This window comes from Squalius cephalus (assembly GCF_949319135.1).
Source record: "Squalius cephalus genome assembly, chromosome: 15".
In the NCBI taxonomy this organism is placed as follows: Eukaryota; Metazoa; Chordata; class Actinopteri; order Cypriniformes; family Leuciscidae; genus Squalius; species Squalius cephalus.
Window position 1 is genome coordinate 3,467,437 of NC_137136.1, and position 21,622 is coordinate 3,489,058.

General features: G+C 39.6%; 3 protein-coding genes across 3 annotated transcripts in view; all 3 read right to left on the minus strand.

Annotated features, from left to right (window-relative positions):
- The window catches only part of LOC307172354 (leukocyte elastase inhibitor-like), a 99,225-nt gene extending 94,527 nt beyond the window's left edge, over window positions 1-4,698 (minus strand). The window contains exons 1-2 of the mRNA XM_079894667.1: window positions 4,626-4,698; window positions 4,297-4,473 (exon numbers count right to left, since the gene is read on the minus strand). Of these exons, the coding sequence (XP_079750793.1) occupies window positions 4,297-4,464 (168 nt within the window). The 5' untranslated portion in view covers window positions 4,465-4,473; window positions 4,626-4,698. The remainder of the gene's footprint in view (window positions 1-4,296; window positions 4,474-4,625) is intronic.
- Window positions 536-3,189, minus strand: LOC307172367 (uncharacterized protein). The gene is made up of 4 exons (XM_079894684.1): window positions 2,976-3,189; window positions 2,601-2,700; window positions 2,269-2,408; window positions 536-1,858 (listed from the first exon to the last, which is right to left on the minus strand). The coding sequence occupies exons 1-4, from the start codon at window positions 3,166-3,168 to the stop codon at window positions 1,779-1,781; spliced, it is 513 nt and encodes a 170-aa protein (XP_079750810.1). The 5' UTR covers window positions 3,169-3,189; the 3' UTR covers window positions 536-1,778.
- Window positions 4,699-17,895: 13,197 nt separating the features above from the next.
- Window positions 17,896-21,518, minus strand: LOC307172360 (leukocyte elastase inhibitor-like). The gene is made up of 7 exons (XM_079894674.1): window positions 21,463-21,518; window positions 21,160-21,336; window positions 20,782-20,961; window positions 20,578-20,695; window positions 19,810-19,952; window positions 19,560-19,727; window positions 17,896-18,851 (listed from the first exon to the last, which is right to left on the minus strand). The coding sequence occupies exons 2-7, from the start codon at window positions 21,325-21,327 to the stop codon at window positions 18,435-18,437; spliced, it is 1,194 nt and encodes a 397-aa protein (XP_079750800.1). The 5' UTR covers window positions 21,328-21,336; window positions 21,463-21,518; the 3' UTR covers window positions 17,896-18,434.
- Between the last annotated feature and the right edge of the window lie 104 nt (window positions 21,519-21,622).

Here is a 21,622-nt window from a genome sequence, read left to right on the forward strand (position 1 = left end):
GACAAACCACATCTTGGGGCATCGCCGGATGGAATGGCAAACTGTACCTGCTGTGGGAAAGCAACTGTAGAGATTAAGTGCCCATACAAATACCGTGATGGTCTGACAGGAAGTAGTGAGGACACACAGTTCTGCTTAGACAAAGCACTTAAACTAAAGAAAAATCATGAATACTACCATCAAGTTCAGCTTCACATGTTTGTATGCAACGCCCAGTACTGCGACTTCGTGGTTTGGACAAAGCAAGATATTACCATCAACCGCATCACCAGAGATGAAGAAATGCTGCAAGCAGTCCTGCCTAAAGCTGAAGTGTTCTTTAAACGCAGAGTTTTGCCTGAGCTGTTAACGCACACCATGGATCCACTGATGCAAGCACCTGCAGTCTGCTCACACTGTCAAAGGCCAGACTTTGGGATGATGATTGACTGTGCAAAGTGCAAGAACCATTTTCACTACACATGTGCCAGAGTAAGAAGAAAGCTTGTGGATTGGTATTGTGATCAGTGCAAAAAATAACAACTCAGAATGAAATGTACTTCGAAGCAAATTATTTAATACAATACTAATATTTTACATAAAAACACTTAAATGTGCAATAAGTTATGTTATTTACAATAAACAGTTACATAAAGAACTAATCAAAATCAAGCTATCTTCTTGAGACTAATATACATTTACAAAGGTTTGTGTCCACACACAATCACTATATACTCTAAGAGGTCAACCTGTGTGAGTTGATTGATTGATTTAAAAAAGACAGTATGAAGAGGGCGATAAAAAGACATCATATAAAAACCAAGTAAATAGAAAACAAAAACAATGTAAAAAAACCCTCTTCAATAAGTGGAATCTAAATCAAGCTATCTTCTTGGGACTATACATTTACAAAGGTTTGTTAATGCTCCACACACAATCACTATATCATCTAAGAGGTCAACCTGTGTGAGTGGAATAACAGTTGGAATAACAACAAAAAATTTTCCATCTACCTATAACTCTTTCAATGTGTATTCGCACATTCGACAAACGCCTTGATATGTCCACTTCTTGAGCAGAGAGCTGCTTCTTTCCTTTGGTAAAGTGAGGGATCCTAAGGGTGGCACCACGTGTGGCAAGCTCATCTCTAATGGTAAAACCACGATCTGCTAGTATCTCATCATTATGCTCTAGAAGGTCATAAAATCCAGACTCAGCTGTAATTTGTTTATCCGAAACCCGCCCGCCCCAACCTGCCGACAGAAAAGTAATGGCTCCTGCAGGTGACATGCCAACCAAATATTTAACAGTGTTGTGGCTTTTATAAGTCGAGTACGTCTGGGCTCTGGAGGTGGGTCTGTTGATAAAAATTTCTGTACAGTCAATAATGCACCGGCAACGTTTATATTTGGGTTTAAAACATTTTGGCATATTCTTTAATATTGCATGCTTGCTTGGCCACTTGATGAGAGGCTTTAAAGCCAGAGACATAGCAGGGAGCCAACTTCTCAAAATTCTAGAGATGTCACATTCTGTAACATTAAATCTGAAAGCAATATCCTTGTTGCTGAGCCCTAATCTTAATTTTAGTAAGACGACTAATAGATGATCCTCCAGGTTCATAGAGCCACGCACAACCTCTACACTGTCTTTAAGTTTGCTAATCAACCACTCAAAAATTACACTTGTCAGACCTGTGAAAAACAGACCATGCACTGCCTTGCTTTTGATAGAGCTAAAGGAAAATTGTGTTTTTTTGAGTGTTGTCTTTAGTTCCTCATTCTCAGATTTCAGTTTTTTTATGTCCAAACGCAGGTTGTCGAAAGTTGGCTGTACTTGTGTTTCAGATCATCATGGAGAACCTTTGGGACTGTGGCTTCTGAAATAGAGATTAGATTGTAATTGACTTATAAAAGATACATTGTCACTTGTTTTAGTTTAGCTTTTCTCAATTATTTGATAAGATGTTTTCATCTTATGTTTTAGCATGTGCTAAACAGAATAATGTTCAACTTCATTCACAACACAGTTCTGTTGTATTGAACAATATAAAACAGAATAACCTGATTCATCCTAATAATAGGCTAGTTTGAATTGAACCGGCGCTGCACAGACCGATCGGTGAATGACATCAAAGTACCACAAGAGTGATTAGAGAGTAGACGGCTCCTAAAGGTTTTGAATCGCTCTTGCGTTACTTTGATGTCATAAACTGATGGTCTGTGCAGTGCCGGTTCAAATCGAACAAGCCTAGAGACTGCCATTAGTTAAGATATGAGAAGTTCTTACCAATGCAAGGACCAGCAACAGGCTCTATTCTGCAGTCATCTGAGGACAGGCAAGCTCCTACAGATTCTGATGCAATCTTATCAGTAACATGATCTGGTGGTCTGTGGGTGGGTTCATCCCTTTTTCTTTTCCTCTTAAATCTGATATCAAAGATGAGAGCAAACAGTCAGTCCAAAACAGTTTAATTGGTTAGTAGACACAAAAACGATCTGGTCTAACAAATTATATTTACAAAAAAGATGTGACATTACTTGCCATACATTCTCTGCATATTGATGCATGCAATGTGATCCCAGTTAGCAACTAAATAAGGCAAAATTGACGATATTTACCTCTCAAGTTTTGCATCACCTTTGTTTATTTCACACTGGGTTGAGAATGAAAAGACAGAAGGGACAAAGTCGGGACTATTGAATTCCATGGATACCTCTCCTGCACAAAAAAAGGTGTATTCTAGTGATTGACAGTACGATAGAGTGTAACAGCAAACTTAGCCTGAGTTCACTATAACGTATTAGCCAAGAGCTAACTTTACTACCAAGCTTAGGCTAACTTAGTAACTAGCAAGACAACGTAACCAAATTGAACGGTAAGTTAGCTAGTAAGCAAGTTCGCCTCAAACTTGTACTTTATTCTGTGTTGTACAACTCATTATTAACCGAGTGATGTTGTGTCTGATTTAGCGTAACTGTAAACCGTTAACTTACCTGATATGAAGTGTGAACCGCAGAGTCGGGCATTTTTAATTTTGTCCTCGTTCCAGTCGGCTCTTCTGATGGCTTGTAACCAAAGACGTCTGCGGTTGGCGTTAAAAGGAGTGTGCGTTGATGGTATTCGGTAAAACTTAAGACCACTGTTTACAGATTTACGATTCTGGCATCCGACTGCACAACACGACATTTTTCCGTTTGTTGTCTTTTGGTCCCGACATGCGCAGTAGAACCTGCGTGACGCCGTGTGATGTAGAGTGATAATTCCCCTACTGGAGATGGTCCTCAATGCAGTACAAAAGATCCGGGGGGAGGAGTCGGATCCAGATCCAACTCCTCCCACCTTACATACCTAAACCTACCCAACTCCACCCCCTGATCCCTAGACCCACCCCTAAACCTACCAATCTCCACCCCTTATATGAGATCCGACTCCTCCCCCCGGATCTTTTGTACTGCATTGAGGTGCTACTGCCTATCCACCTTATTCTGCTCAGTCTAAACAATGCGCGCTGCCATGACGACGACTCCGGTTGCCTACTTCCGTTCGTAGCGCTTGACCTGTACTAGCAGCGAGAGAATGAGTTCAAGCTCCTCATGTGCTGTTGTTATTTGTTTTAACAATTCAAAGAAGATTTCAAACTTTTTAGAAACTGAGTGTTTCGAGCATAAGATAAGAAGGAGATAATGCCCATGTCCGATTCCGTATCAGATACATTCAATAAAGTAAACGTTTAGAGTGGTTAGCGTTAAAACTGAACTTCTCTCGCTACTAGTACAGGTCAAGCGCTACGAACCGGAAGTATGGAACCGGAGTCGTCGTTATGGCAGCGCCCATTGTTTAGAGCAGAATAAGGTGGATAGGGCTGTTTTAACCTTTTTAAAAAAAATACAGGATTAGAGCATAGGATATAATGTATGGGAATCGTGATGCTTCTGCCCATCCTGGAAGATGAGGGGAAAGAGTGGAAGCTGGAGGAGCTGAACATACAGCGCCAGCAGAGGGTGGGCGGGGCATTAAACAAACAAAAAATTCAGATTACTGATACCCATGTAAAATATATAGTATGTGGTAATAATACTCCTATTGAGTGAGCAGCCATTAACAAGGAAGAAGAAGAAAAAGAAGGGTAGAAAAAAAGCCTTTTATTTATAAATTCTGACCATTTTTTAATGTAAAAATCCTATTAACATCATAAGTGCACCCCAGGAAACATGACCTCTTTAAAATCTGGAATCAAGGCTTGCGTCACTTCCTGGTCCCTCCTTCTCAGTCTACTCTCGTCACCCTCTTTAAAAGTATATTGTGTGAGATCACCTTAATCATCTGATCTGCTGTGTTTCCTCTTGCACCGAGCGACACCATGGCCAGAGCCGAGGAGATGCTGACAGGAGAGAAGAACACATTTCCTGATGCGTTTCCTCCGCTGATCTTCTTGAACAGGTTGAGGGAGAACTGTGTGTTTGCTGCAGTCAAAGGCTCCATTTTCACAAGCTAGAAAGTAAAAAGCAAAATATAAAGTGAAAGCAAAAATAAATCCATGCATTATCTGTCATGACAGTACAGCGCTAGAACAGCAGTTTTTGCATCATTTTCATCATTATACAGAAGTGTAATGTAAAAAAATTGTTCTATTCAAGCACTACCTAGAGTTTTTTTTTTTTTTTTTTTAGCAGGAACGATGATGTTTCCCCATGTGTCAGACGTGAAAGAATGATCTGCTGAGTCACATGTTTCATTCTTATAAACATTGTCTTGCCCTGAAGAGCCCATCCTCTAAACCAAATCCAGCCCTTCTGTAAAACATCTCGGGTTACTCAACCATGAGAGGAGGGAGTGAGAGGATATGTGTGTGACGTCACTGTCGGCCAGAATGACTTGCAGTTACACAAATACTAAGTAGTAGCATTGGTTTTCAGCGTGAATGCCGCGAAACACACACACAACACATCTAAAATGGGAAAGAGCTTTGAGATTGACTTTACAAATAGATTTGACAGAAATCGGAGATATATTTGACTGTGGAAAGCTACAGCAAAGAGAAGCAAATGAATCACTGCAATTCACAGAAATAGCGACTCCAGGCAGCGAAACGTGGATTTGCAGTTGTCAATTTTGTGTCAATATGTTGACTTTTGGGGTAAAATCATACCCTATATATTGTATTGTTATATATTGTACTGTAAAATCATCAATTAAATATTGACCATCTTATATTTTGCATAATTTTATTTTTAAGTTTTTAAATAAACACTACAATCTATAAAAGTTTTAGGGCTGGACGATATGGCAATATCTATAATATTGATATAAGTGATCACCCGGATTTAGACCTATACCTATATTGTCTTTATATAAAGCGTTCACAGGCAAATTTGCTTTATGTATTTTCCTGGCGTCGAAATCAGCAGTAGCAGTAGCAGTATTAACATTAACATGATGCACAGAAGCCAATGTCACGTCACTATGCGTATTGGCACATCCGATCTTCATTAGCATGTGCCAGTATGGCAAGCCCTTTTAACATTTAAAAGCTAAGTTTGACAATCCGGAATTAACATTGTAGATATCAACAATGTCTTTCTGACTAGTCGTAATTACATTTTGGATAGTTGGAATAAGATGACGACGAATATGCGTTGCAGCCGGGTTTACCTCGCGGCCGCGGGTAGATTGCGTCATCATAGCTTGTGTAGTATAGAGCCATCTCCCAACCCAACTTGGGGAATAGATTAACGGCGATATTTTTTTTATCGCGCGATAAGAGTCTCGCGTTAACGCAGCGCGATAAGGGTATCATTTAGGGTATGATTTTAGTTGCGAGACTCTTATCGCGCGATAAAAAAAATATCGCCGTTAATCTATTCCCCAAGTTGGGTTGGGAGATGGCTCTATACTACACAAGCTATGATGACGCAATCTACCCGCGGCCGTGAGGTAAACCCGGCTGCAACGCATATTCGTCGTCATCTTAAAGGGTACATAACATGCACAGTTTCACCTAATCTCATGTTAATCTTGAGTACCTATAGAGTAGTAGTGCATCCTTAATATCTCAAAAAAGTGTTTAGTTTTATTATATTTAGAAAAGAAAAATACAGCTTTCCGATTCTCTCCGGAAAAAGCCGAGGTCCTGGAGGCGGAGCTATAGAGTCAAGCGGTAGTGCTTGATTTCCAGCAAACGACAGAAATCTGATCCAGTTGTACTTACATGAATGGGGTCTTTTATCACTGGGACCGCTCCACGTTTTAATAGCAAACGATTTGCAAATCCAGCGTCGACCTGAGCCTTGTTAATAAAACATTCGTCACTGAAACGACCAGAACACACAACCGCACTTCCTACACTCCGTTGCTGCCCCGGAAAAACAAACTGCATCCACTGTTCCTGTAACACTGGGTTCTTTGGAAAACTGAACATGGTAAGCTTTCCCTCACATCCAAATACACACTTTTTTGGAGACATTCTTGAACAAATCCTATGCAGCGCTGCCGATGATTTCCTGTTGAAGCGCGTTGATGTGCGCGGTCTCGCTCTCCTCTAGTCGACATGCTCGCGGGCGAGCTTTTCCGAGAGAAATGCTCATATAAGGAGTTGCACTCTGATCTACGTCATTAGATCCACGATCTAAAAAAAAACAGCCGAAACTTGTACCAACCCGGAAGTAAGATTTTCAGCATAGAAATTCTCCGTTATTCGTCCAAAATATTTTTTTAAAACTTTGCCCATGTTTAGCATGAGAATCTATCTCTTTAACACTGTAAACAACTCTGAATACATGAAACACCATTGTACCCCCCCTTTAAGTAAACACGGCTGAAAGTGAAAGCTGCAACATCCATTATTTGGACTTGGTTCGGATTTAAGCCGTCCGACAAACAGCAGCAAACTATAGACAGAGTGTGTGGGGTAACGGTTCGGTAAGTTAACACGACTAATCCGTTCTACCACCTCAAATTCAAAACGAAACATGATATCACTGAATACCAGCGCGCGCGTATTATTCTCATTCCAATATATCTTAGTGGTGTAACGTTAACACATAATCTCTGTCTACGCCCGATTTTAAGAATCGTTGTTGTGTTTCTTTTTAACTGAAAAGACATCAGTTAGACAATATTATAACTTTAAATTTGGGGTTTCATAAGCTCAAAGCTATAATAAACATTAGACCTACTTAAGTCTCTGCAGCTAGTGTACTTGCATTTTATTTATCTGCAAAATTATGTTGTATACTTACAGTTTTGCACAATATATGTTCTCAAAACTACATATACCCTTTAAAAAAAATACATTTAGCAGTTGTTTAGCAGGGTCTGTGTAACCTGTTCTGAAATGGTTTTATTATAATATACTGTATATCGTTGTCGCAAGAGGCTGCAATGTATATCACAATATAGATTTTAGGCCATATCGCCTATCCCTAATTGATAGCCTATAGTAGTTGATAATAACATAGGCCTACCTAATGTTGCCTACGGACGGTAACAGTACAGTAGCAACCTTTTACAGTCTATGAGTAGAACAGCTTTCTCAAGCAGTTTGTGATGCATTTTGGAAACAGGAGATGAGCCCCTGGTCTAATGCGCCACCTGGCTTGAGAAACCCTTTCTCAAAGACTTACTTTTATAGTCATTATTTGGGTAGCACACATATTCTGAATGCCTTCGGCAGAATTCAAATGAGCCATTTTAATCTAGATTAATCTAGATTAATTTCAAAATTAATCTAGATTAATCTAGATTAAAAAAATGTATCTATGCCCACCTCTAATATATATATATATATATATATATATATATATATATATACATACATATATATATATATATATATATATATATATATATACATATGTATATATATATGTATATAAATACACACACACACATACATATATATGTATGTATATATATATATATATATATATTTATATATATATATATATATATATATATATATATATATATATATATATATATATATTTATATATATAAATATTGCTGCGAGCAGCGATGGAGGGCCAAAGCCGGCGGCACCGCCATCCGCCATCGGGGTTGTGGTGCCACCGGCTTGGGCCCGTAATCGCTGCTCGCAGCTATATTTTTTATTTTTTTACATTTTTTTTCCCACCTTTTTGCCACTTTTGGGGCCCTTAACATACTCAAAAATTCTTCAGAACCTGCGGCCATCAGGGCCGGACTGAAGCTGGTACCCGGGCGTGGCAGGGGGGCTCGACAGCGCCCCCTGGAATGGTGACCGAAAACTTGGTCCATAAATCAAACACGCTTGCATGTAATAATATGAAACTCAGTACACATATAGATCTCATCAGGCCGAACAACTTTCGTGCTCTAAGTTTTACACCAGCCCAACAGGAAGTTCGTTATTATACGTTGTTTGGAAAACGCATACAATGGAATGTGAAATACTCCTCCTAGGGAATTCATCCGATCGCCACCAAACTCGGTGTAAATGAAGTCAAGACATTGAGGATGAATTCTTGCAAACGGATTTTTGATATCTCGAACGGTTTGGCCGTGGTGAGGAAACTAATTTATGGTGAATAATGGGACACAGGAAGTGTGTTATAATATAACTTCAGCATACATTAACTGATCTTGATGAAACTTCTGCAGTGTGTTCTTTGTAAGAGGCCGATCACATGGATGTGACTATTATGAGTCAAAGTTATAGCGCCACCAACTGGCAGCAGGAAGTTTGTCACTTTCAAAATGCTTTGAAATCAGATTTGCTTCAAACTTTATGTGTATAATGTAGACACACAGTAGATGTAGACCTGTGAAAGGATTATTGATGTCTTAGATAGTGTTGCCATGGCAACACATCAAACTTTAATATTCTTTTTTGATGCTTTCGAGACTCTTAGCATGCTTGAAATTCGATGAAACTTGACAAACACATCACATTTATTAGCCAGTAGACGTGCAAAGTTTCAGAAATGGGCGTGGCAGGGGGGCTCAACAGCGCCCCCTTGAATGGGGTCTGAAAACTTGGTCCATAGATCAAACACCATCCATCCATCTTCTTCCGCTTATCCGGGGCCGGGTCGCGGGGGCAGCAGTCTAAGCAGGGATGCCCAGACTTCCCTCTCCCTAGACACTTCCTCCAGCTCTTCCGGGGGGACTCCGAGGCGTTCCCAGGCCAGCCGGGAGACATAGTCCCTCCAGCGTGTCCTAGGTCTTCCCCGGGGTCTCCTCCCGGTGGGACATGCCCGGAACACCTTCCCGGGAAGGCGTCCAGGAGGCATCCGGAAAAGATGCCCGAGCCACCTCAGCTGGCCCTTCTCGATGTGGAGGAGCAGCGGCTCTACTCTGAGCTCCTCCCGAGTGACCGAGCTTCTCACCCTATCTCTAAGGGATCGCCCAGCCACCCTGCGGAGAAAGCTCATTTCGGCCGCCTGTATCCGGGATCTTGTCCTTTCGGTCATGACCCAAAGCTCATGACCATAGGTGAGAGTAGGAACGTAGATTGACCGGTAAATCAAGAGCTTCGCCTTGCGGCTCAGCTCCTTCTTCACCACGACAGACCGGTACAGGTACCGCATTACTGCAGAAGCTGCACCGATCCGCCTGTCAATCTCCCGTTCCATCCGTCCCTCACTCGTGAACAAGACCCCAAGATACTTGAACTCCTCCACTTGAGGCAGGAACTCTCCACCAACCTGAAGTGGGCAAGCCACCCTTTTCCGACTGAGGACCATGGCCTCGGATTTGGAGGTGCTGATTCTCATCCCAGCCGCTTCACACTCGGCTTCAAACCGTCCCAGTGCACGCTGAAGGTCCTGGTTTGATGGGGCCAGCACGACAACATCATCCGCAAAGAGCAGAGATGAAATCGTGTGGTCCCCAAACCTGACCCCCTCCGGCCCCTGGCTGCGCCTAGAAATTCTGTCCATTAAAATTATGAACAGAACCGGCGACAAAGGGCAGATCAAACACGCTTGCATGAATTAATATGAAACTCGGTACACATATAGATCTCATCGGGCCGAACAACTTTCCTTCGGTCAAGTTTTACGCCAGCTCAACAGGAAGTTGGCTATTATGGGTTGTTTGGAAAACGCTTGCTGTGGAATTTGATGTCCTCCTCCTAGAGAATTCAGCCGATCCCTACCAAACTCGTTGTGCATGAAGTCAAGACATTGAGGATGCTAAATTGTGGATGGATTTTTGATATCTCGAACGGTTTGGCCTTGGCAAGGAAACGAATTTATGGCGAGAAAAGAGAAACAGGAAGTTGTATAATTTCTGCATACATTAACTGATCTTGATGAAACTTCAGCAGTGTGTTTTTGGTAAGAGGCCGATCAGACGGATGTAACTATTATGAGTCAAAGTTATAGCGCCACCAACTGGCAGCAGGAAGTGTATCACTTTCAAAATGCTTTTGACAAAAGTGGGGGGAGGGGGTTAGTTTTACCTACAGTTTAAAAAATCAAGACGTATATTGGTCTCATCGAGCCGGGCAACTTTCTAATTTACAGTCATTATCTCCATGCAACAGGAAGTCAGATATTTTGGTTTATATATATAACCTTTATTTAAACAGGAAAAGTCCCATTGAGACACAGGGCCCTATTTTAACGATCTGAAACGCAAGTGTCAAAGCGCAAAGCGCAAGTAACTTTGTGGGCGGGTCTTGGCGCTGTTGCTATTTTCCCAGCGGGATGAATGACTCTTGCGCCCGGCGCAAATCTAAAATGGGTTGGTCTGAAGTAGCTTGATTATTCATAGGTGTGGTTTGGGCGTAACGTGAAATAAACCAATCAGAACATCATCTCACATTCCCTTTAAGAGCAGACGCTTTTTTTCCTTGGCGTATTGCTATTATAACGGTGGATTTGCCAGGCGCGCGCCAGAAGCGGTTCACAGCCGAGGAGAGCAACGCTCTCGTCACGGCCGTAAAAGAGAGAGAAGTGACATTGGGGATGGAGAAACACACCCAAATTAGCTTCGGTTAAACAGGTATATAATAATGTGGGTATATGTGTAAGCTAGATGTATGCTTTATTGCTTTTATAATGAAATTCTCTATCTATCTATCTATCTATCTATCTATCTATCTATCTATCGTTTGTAATAATATGATTTGCAAAAATAAATGTTGCATCTGTGTAGATTACATAAGCAAAGTGTATGCGCGTTGTGCACGCTATACATTATGGTCAAGCATGCGCCCTTAAAATAGCATAATGAACTACGCGCAACGCGCTACTGACTTTAGACTAGTTTTTTTCTGGTCAGTGGCGCAATTGTTTTATGGAACAGCAAAATAGCATAAGGGAATGTTTGCGCCAGAACACGCCTCCTCTTTGCGCTGAACCGCCCTGTGGAGCGCAAGTGTATTTCTTAGTTAACCGACGTGCTTCTGTGGAGAAAAGCGCGCTTTGCGCGGGTGCAAAATAGGAATGATACATGCGTCGCTGTACAAAGTCAATTGCGCTGGGTGCAAGATAGAGCCCACAGTCTCTTTTACAAGGGAGTCCTGTATAGCACGTTCAATCATAGGTTACAAGACAATAAATTACAATATAAAATACAATACAGATTTACACAAAATCTACAAAATATATGCATGTGAAGATGCAGTGAGTTTAAAATATATAAACAAACGAAAATAGTGGCAAGAAGTCAATATCCATCCACCATTAATTAAAACAATTACACATGTCCGTCCGCATATCCGATATTCTTTTTTTAAAAGCAGCTAATGAAATTAGCGCACCAATCTTAAGTCTTGGAGTTCATTCCAGGACGAAGGACCATAGAATGACAGACCCCTCTTTCCTGCTTCTGTCCTCATTCTTGGTACATTAAAAAGTAGTACATCACTAGATCTTAATTGATATGTACTTTGGGTACGAACAAATTTTAAACAAATATAAGACGGCAAGATACCTAAAATTGCTTTATAAATAAAAATGTACCAATGTCGCATCCTGCGCAATTTAAGTGACGGCCAATTTACCATATTGTATAAGATGCAATGATGTGTCTAATAGCCAGCATTTGTAATGAACCTGAGAGCCGCATGATAAAGAGGATCTAGTATTGGCAGAGTAGATGGACAAGCAAATTGATAGATGATATCCCCATAATCTATCTGAGACAGGAATAGTCCTGCAACCAGTCTTTTTCTTATAGACCTGAAAAAGCAAGATTTTAATCTATATAAGAATGCCAGAGTGAATTTAAGTTTCATAGCGAGAGCTTCAATGTGTTTTTTAAAGGTAAAACCTTTATCAAGCCAGATACCCAAATACTTGTAAGTATCAACAAGTTCAATGTGGTTTGAATGTGGTTGAATGGTTTGAATATGGTTTGAATGTGGATTGCAAAATCAGCCTCTGAATTTTTACCCACCCCTCTTAAATGGTTTATTTTATTCACACCAAACTTTTTCAACACGATGAAAATACATTAAAGATGCTAAATTGTGAATGGATAATAAATATCTCAAACACTTTTGGTATGGTGAGGGATTAAATAATGTCAAAAAAGGAAAAACTAAAAGCCTCATATCTTCTAAAAATGTTATTATGCATCATTTATTTCTATATAAAATTATACAAATATCAGAACTATACCCATTTTATTCTTTTTTTTTTTTTTTTTCAATTTAATAATTGTTTAAGTTTAAAAACAGCCAGAATGTTTTTTTAGTCCGAAAAATAAATGAACCATGTCATTCATAGTGCTATACTGCCCTCTTATGTTCAAAATCAGGTAGTGTCACAGTTCTGTTCTGTTTGAGTGTTTTTGTCACTGATCACATGTCTGTCTTTGTTCTATTTCCCGCCATTTCTTGATTTCCATGGTAACTGTCATTTAGTTAATTTGTCACACCTGTTTCCTCGTTAGTCTTGTCAGCTGTGTCTTGTTTCCCTGATCTGTTCTCCCCTGTATTTAAGCCCTGAGTGTTTCAGTCTTCACTTGTCGGTCAATGTTGAGTGTTAGGTTTTCATTGTTCTGAGCACACGCTCCCTTTTGTTTGTATTTGTTTAATATTGAGAATTAAAACCTTGGAATTCATAATCTTCGTGTTCGTCTCCTACTTCATCCACCCAAGAAGGCTGACAGGTAGGCCTATTGTATCTATATAAAAATATACTAGATATGTGATGGTGAGTATTTTACCACGGGTTAATCAACGGGTTAATCAACGTTAATCAATGTTGTGGAATATTTTGAGTGTATCATAAAATCAGAATAAGGTAAGAGAAGTACTATTTTCTGTATTATATATATATATATATATATATATATATATAAATGTTATTACTGTGTGGGTTACCATTGAAATTTCATACATAAAAGTACCTCTAAAAGCATTACCTAGAGTAGTCGTCAGAAATGATGAAGTTTCCCAGCGTGTCTGAGGAGAGTGAATCTCTGGTTGTCGGTGTCGTTCTAATAAATGATGCCTCACCCTAAAGCGATCAGCCTTTAAGCCCAATCAAGTAACATTCCCTGTACTTATTAAACCTATATGTATATCCACCTGGATCAGCATAATACTTAAATTGCGTGATTCATTCTTCATTTGTTTATCAGTAAAAAAATTAAAATGGTTGAAGAAACTAACCTGAACTCAATAAATATAAATGATAAGGTATTAGTCATTCTTAATCGTTGTGTGTACAACCCAATATTGTATTAGCTGTTGACCATTGGAAGTATAGGTGTCACTGTGATACTTTTACAAAACAATAAAAACATAATTAAAGGGACACTTCACCCATTTGCATTAAGCTTTGCATTGTTAGAAACCCAGTCATACTATTGAATGGTCGTGCAACACTCTCTTATTTTCCCCTGAGACGGGAGAAATCCGTTATTTACCTCTTACACTTCCTCCTACAATGACGCAAAAATCGTCATTTTGCGTCATTGTAGGAGGAAGTGTAAGAGGGGGGGATTTCTGTTGAGACTACAAGCACTCGTTCCTCATCTTTCCCAGGGGGCGGGACCCGCTCACGTTACAGACCTATTACAGATCAGTGGGTGGGACTTTACTCTCTGAAACTGAAAGCAATATCCTCCATCTTGTTTGAAGCTAAGCTAACAGGCGCTGTGGAGACAGATGTAAAGTTATGACAATAGCGGAGGAGAGCGCTCAATATGATATAGAAGAAGAGGATTTCGGAAGTCTGATGCTTGAATCAGGTGTTTGTGGCTACCTTTACAAGCCGCATTATAGCGAAGAGCAGCCGAGGCAGAAGACCTGCGTGCCGCGGACGAGGAGCCCGGACTGGCTCGAGTTAGGGCGGACTGGTGGCGCCGGTGATCTCACTATGCAACTCATAGACTGTAAGATGCAACTACGAACACAGAGATAGAGTCCGTCTGCGGCAAAGAATTTCAACGATGACAATTTCTCCTGGACGAAATCTCTGAATCAGACGAGGACACGGACGTTTGTGTTGAGAACTATCCTAGTTTCGCACCGCATATGTTCTGACTGAACATCCAGGTACCATGCAATAATTCACCTTTTCGAAAGAAATACAAACGAGGAGTAATGCACTAATGAGTTCGCCAACTAACTAGACATTTTGTGTGAATGTGAAATGAATTTCAAGCTCTGGTGGTAGCTAGACTTGTAGACGGAAGAGTGATTTCTCTTATAGGCAGATATGCGCTTTCTGGATTAGTGGGAGTGGCTTGCGGAGCTGTGCAATGTGGTGCATTGTGGGAGTTGTTGTCTTTCATACAAATGCGTCCTGAAGTTATTTTTTGTCTTTTCTCGGTCACAAAGGCACCAAATTCAAAATTTCTTTTACATTTCGACTACATATATGACCCACTTTAAATAAAAAACAATGTTCAAATGGGTGAAATGCCCCTTTAAAAAACTGATCCTCATCACCACACACCCAAAGTACAAATGCTTGTCTAAACAACGTTTCAGTTACAATTATTAGCACTTCATTTAGTGCTTGTGATCTGTAGCCTTTAGGCGTTTATGTCAGTTGGTTATATAAAACAAGGTCATGTGTTGTGAATATTACTACCATGAAATGCCTTTTGATATGTGATATAATTATATAACATAAATATAACCCAAGTATAATAATTAATGTGATTGTGTATTTATTAGGCTATATAATATGTATTATATATTGTATATATTGTATGTGATGGATAGATAGATAGATAGATAGATAGATAGATAGATAGATAGATTACATTCCCTGTTTTGAATTTCCCTTCAACATTCTCTTTATATTCATTCTGTGCATATCTTTTATCTTACGTTTTACTGCTTTATTTAATTCTTTTACTTTCTGCTGATCATTCTGCAAGAAAGCAATTTTCTTCATATTTAAATCATGTTTCAAATCTAGTCCCATTCAGTACACTCACAACAGCCTCTTAGCTCTTCTGTTAAGCCCATGGACCACGTTTGAACCTGCTTAATCCTCTTTAATAGCTGCCTTATATTTTGGTAACAGATGAATAACATTGTGATCCGAGCGTCCCAGAGGTGGATTTAACCTCGGCACAAATGCACCTTCCATGTTACCAAAACATTTATTCAGAGACTTAACCAGTCTTGTCGGACAGGTTACATAATGCTCAAGATTTGGCAACAACGTAGATACATCGCATTTATTGAAATCTCCAAGCAAAAAGACTTGGTCATCGGCAGAATTGCACAGCACTCTGTTGTAACTAGCAGCTACACAACGAAGTAAATGAGGGAACTAAACAGGAACAGCTACAAAAAGATAGACTAATCAGTAACCATAGAAACTAACGAGAACTACAGACGTGACAGGAACAACGAAGGGGCGTTGTTTTGGGTGCCTGAAAATGCGAAATTTTGAAAATGGGTTTCAAAGTGCACGAATCTCTGAAGACGAGGACGCTTCACGCACATGCGTATTACGTGTTCAATCTATAGTATTTCATTACCATCTAATGCAGTAGCACCTCAATGCAGTACACGAGATCCGGGGGGCGGAGTTGGATCCAGATATAAGGGGTGGAGATTGGTAGGTTTAGGGGTTGAGTTAGGGATTAAGGGGTGGAGATGGGTAGGTTTAGGGGTGGGTTTAGGGATCAGGGGGTGTGGATGGGTAGGTTTAGGGGTGGGTTTAGGGATCAGGGGGTGGAGATGGGTAGGTTTAGGTATATGTAAGGTGGGAGGAATTGGATCTGGATCCGACTCCTCCCTGTGGATTTCATGTTCTGCTGTGAGGACCATCTCATCTAATGGCCTAGTAGCAGAATACAGTGTTTTTAGACGTTTTCGCGTTTCGTGTAAATGGGGATCGTTTTGACAATGGTCGTCTGTACGCGAAATATTCAAAGGAAAAACTTCTCAGTTTTAAGCATATCGTTGTCGTGTAAACGTACCCTAAACAGAACGTAAATGTGACTATAGGTTAAATATCTGTTGTCTAAAAGAGATCTAATATTACAGGAATGCATCAGTTATTGTGACTTTGATTGAGATTTAAAGTATTACAGTGAATGATTATATCTGACGTGATTTACAGTATTATAGTGAAACTGGAGCAAACTGATGTTAAGTCCACAACACACACATGTAGGGTTTCCATGTTTTATGCGGACTTATACATAATGATTTTTATACTGTACAAACTGTATATTCGATCCCCTTACACTAACTCTACCTATCACAGAAAACTTTCTGCAGTTTTACATTTTCAAAAAACATTAATATGATTTATAAGCTGTTTTCGTCATAGGAACCAAAAAATATCCCGACAAGGATTTTGGATATCTTTTTGTTCCTAATAATTTATAACGCACATAGGGTAGCCTATACCTGAACCACACTCACGTGTTTGTTTCACTATATTAGTGAGGACAATGCATAGACTTCCATTGATTTTATATCAGGTTAATGATATTTTCTATCACCTAACCCAACCCCCCTAAACCTACCCATCACAAAAACATTGAGGAAAAAAAAAGAAAAAAAACTTTTTGGCCGATTTATAAGCCTTTCTAAATTTATGAGCAGTAAAATGTCTTCACTAGTCGGTTGTCATTATATTTGACCCTCACAAGTATAGCAACACACACACACACACACACACACACACACACACACACAACCGATCACCATCTATGCCATAAGTGTGATTGATCATGACTCACTCATCCAAGTGCCATGTTCAACGTGGCCATATGCATAGCTGAATTATTATAAATAAATAGAAATATATAAAAAGTGTTATGTAGCCCAACTAAATGCTGACAATAACTGAACCGCATAGGAGAGAATTGTCAGAAGACACATTTCTTTGCACAAAGATAATGGTCCAAGATAATTACCAAAGCAATGTTTTAAAGCAACACTAAGGAACTTTTCCTCTTCGGTCGCCCTACAGGTTGGAAGCGGAATTGTCCATTACCGCTGTCGTAAATAATTTCGCCGCCCACAGCCTACCGTCGCACGCACGCTCACTGTTTATCCAGCACCGGCTTTGGAATGAACTATGTCCACAGATAAGGTAGAGTATGTTGCATGATTTCATGAAAGTATGATGTATTGCAACATCAGAAACGAAGAAAAACTAAATAATGACTATTGTGAAGCAAGTCAAATTTGTAGTTTTCTTATGTCTCATTCGAACTACAGTAACCCGACCCGGTTTGGCAAATTTGCATAGTGTGGTTATAGCAGATATAGGGCCGCAAAGTGAATCCAGAATCCAAAGTGAATTCTCAGGCCTGTTGCGTATTTCCACAGACTTGACCAACGAACGTTGACGTAACGCTGCCAGTGCTACGTATTGTTTACCTGACTATAACAGTTTAAAATCGAATAGTTGCGTGCATGCTCAGTTTTGCTGTTCACACAGTGATTGATTCTAGTGTACGGCAGCTCGCATAAACTCCCGGTACTCTCATTTGTCCTTTTCGGAGATATATGTTTATTTTTCAGTAATACATTTCTTATAAAGGCGTGAATAAGTGCTGAAGTAGTGGGAGAGTAAATATGTCATAAATTCACACACCATTGAATTTATGTAGGCTAATACAAAATCTTTTTCAGCATGATAATAACACTATACATTCTATCATGGTTAAAATCCTTCAGTCGACAAGTATTTCACCCGACCTCAATACTTTTGAGCGTCTGTGGGGGATTTTGTAGAGACAAAGTGATCATCCAAGAGGTAAACAGAGTAGTTGTGAACTTGTACATTCAATGCCAAGAAAATTATGGAGGACAGAACTATATATAAGTAGCATACAAAAAAACTAAATGTTGAACAGATTAATTCATTAAAAAAATATATATTTTATGTTCTTTGTATCTTGTACAGAACTGTGTCAAGATTCTTAAATGACTCTGTGAAAGTAAATGCTTACAGACAATTTCACTAAATTATTTACTAATGATTTTATTCATCAGAAGTCATATAGAATTATGTTATCAACACTATCTTCAAGGAGAACAGAGGCGTCCATAAAACAGAATGACATTGGAATGATTATGTCGGATGAAGAAAAGGAACGGGTGGTCTGCAATAAAGGTTTTTGGGGGAGGGGGTGGATTCATTGAGCATCCCAAAGACATGACGATGGCGGTGGCAGCAGCCGCCTCAGTTCCTTTCTCATTTACTTCAACAAAGGCTTTATGGATCACCTTTGACACCACCAGGTCGTTGTTGGAGGACATGCCTGAAAGGTTCACCTTCTTCTTGTCAAAAACATCCTCCATTCCCATGCTGATCAGAAGACTCTTCATGTCGTATTTTTCCTCCATCTTAAATTTGGGCAGAGACACTTGAACTTGCTCTAGGATCATCTTGCTGGGTTTGGTCCACTCCATGAGCTTCTCGTAGGTCAGTGCCTTTTCAAGCTGGATAATAAAGTGAGACATGTTAATGTCTGTCTGTTTGCAAGCATCATATTTGTACAGTATCAATGATGTGATGATTTTTTCTTTGTGTTTGGATCGGCCATTTCATTCAAACAAAATGCAAGTCATGGAGATATTAACTTGATTATATACGATTTTATTGACAGGCTAAGCAAAAATATTAAATTTGGTGCAGATGCTGCAATTTATATGGCCAAAAGGCAAAATTAAATTCTGATAGCTTGTACTGTAAATCATTGAGATCTTAATAACAGTATAGCAGATGACATAAAATACATATAATATCAGTCGTCCCTCTATATCTGCCAATAATATGTCTTAGTAAGATGATATTTTAGTGTTTAGTTTTATGATCAAAGCTCTGTAGTTTTAAAATATATAATGCAATGCAATACAATGATGATTGAAATGAACAAATAAACACTCATCAAAAGCCTGATAGATCATATTTTATACTAAAATACGATTTGTCTAAAAAATTATTTATGGATAATCAAGTAAACCTAAGTTGCTTCAGTCCAGTAAGTGTTCATCAGAATAATTTAAAAGTTATTCTTACGTGTACTTTATAAATATCAGAAATTATTTCACAGTAAAAACACATGTGAAGCACAAGCGAAGGTAGACAAAAAGGCCTTTTACTTGCAAAAATAAAATAAAAAAATAGATCAATCTGTGCTATCTCACCTTCTGAAGGCCAGTGGTGTCGTCTTCCATCTCGTTAGGAAGGATGATCAACATACTGAGATTCTTCCCGTCATACGGCAGCTCCAGAACCTGACTGTTGATCTCTGGGATGAAGGCCAGACGAAACTTCTCCTTTTGATGCATCATCTTCACTGGTTTATTTTGAATCTGCCAAACATCAATGGAAACACTTTATAACTGCTCTTTCCGTGACTGTCGAAAATATTTTTAAAAAGCAAGAATATCTCACCTTGTTCAGCTTAAACTGCCCATCTCTGGTGGCTTCCTTTTTGAATTTCTCCTCCCAGTCTCCTTTGAAGTAGATGGCGTTCACCAAGACTAGTCTCGTCATCCCATCGATGACTCTCTTTGGCACCAAGTCCTTGATCTTCTCTAAAATTCAAAGTTCTGGTATGAAACTCTAGATGGCACAGGGTAATAGGTCCTTTAACTCACCTGTTCATAATCACATCGCTATCTATAGGGCGCAGCTGATTGGTTCCTGCCGTATCAGTAGCCAATGAGCTCTCTGCTCAACCTTCAAATCCTTTGGTAGCATTTGCCTTAGCAGTGCATCGCGCTTTCAGAAACCCTCCACCTTCCCCAGCTCCACCTGTATAGATCTGCTACGGGTAATTCATGTATGCTATATTGTACAGCAGCGGCATGTCTTAATTGCTCACCGCAGCGTGTTGTGTGTGTGTATGGGAGTAACAAGTCCCGTACTTGCTCTGCCACAGCAATAAAAGCAACAGCGTAGCAGACCTATTAAGGCTGTCGATGTTCGATGTCATGGTGCAAAGGACCCTAGGTTGATTTTACTCCAAACCATCCCTTTAACTATATAAATAAAAAAACACTATTAAAGTGTCTGTCTCAAAGTTCTCATGTAAATGTAAACTTGAACACCAAATAAAAACTGGTCCTTAATGGTCCTTAAAAAAAACATTTTGCTGAACTTAAAAAGCAGCAAAAACACAGAGAATTATTTGTAAAGTAAGTTTATGTTGAATTTCACCTTGTGTATTTGTCTCCACCCATTGGTTGATGTTGACACGAGCAGCCTCTGATTGGTTCTTGAAGTCCACCTTCTCCAGTCCGGCTTCATAGTAGCGTTTTGCGTCATTGAGGAATTTCTGTAATACAGCAAACCGATTGAGGTGGAAGTGATATTAGAGTTGAGAACATTTCCAGAACCTCCAGTGAATAAACCGAGTCTTACCTCAACAAACTGGTAGGATTGCTCTCCGTAGAGGCGGTTGGCAAGACTCAACGCATACGGGACTCCTGGTTTGTTCAGCTCACTCATAAACTTTTTGAAGCTGGAATGAATTTGGTCCACTGAATCATGATGTCCTGGAGTCGCGGCGTCGGGTTTGAGAGGGTTTTTAAAGCCCAAGACCTGCACAGCATTATTGTAGGTAGAATTAATAAAGATAACCTCACTATTCTGATTTGTTCAACATATAGTATTAAAATACAGCATATAATAGTTTAAAATACTATGATGCATCAAACACACACATATAGCCTAAATATACATTTTATTTTGAATTCTGAACTACTGACCATTAAACATACTGTATAAGTGTGAGATCACCTTAATCATCTGAGCCGCTGTGTTTCCTCTTGCACCGAGCGACACCATGGCCAGAGCCGAGGAGATGCTGAGAGGAGAGTAGAACACATTTCCTGATGCGTTTCCTCCGCTGATCTCCTTGAACAGGTTGAGGGAGAACTGTGTGTTTGCTGCAGTCAAAGACTCCATTTTCACAAGCTATAAAGAAATAGAAGTAGTTTTGAAAATCTTCTTCACACAATCTAGATCTGTTTTAATCAAATGTTATTACTGTGTGGGTTAAAATTTAAATTGCATACATAAAAGTACCTCTAAAAGCATTACCTAGAGTAGTCGTCAGAAATGATGAAGTTTCCCAGCGTGTCTGAGGAGAATGAATTGACAGTTGTGGATGTTGTTCTAATAAATACTGCCTCACCCTAAAACGCCCAGGCTTTAAGCCAATCAGGAAATCAGCTTGTAACATTCCATGTAATTACTCAAC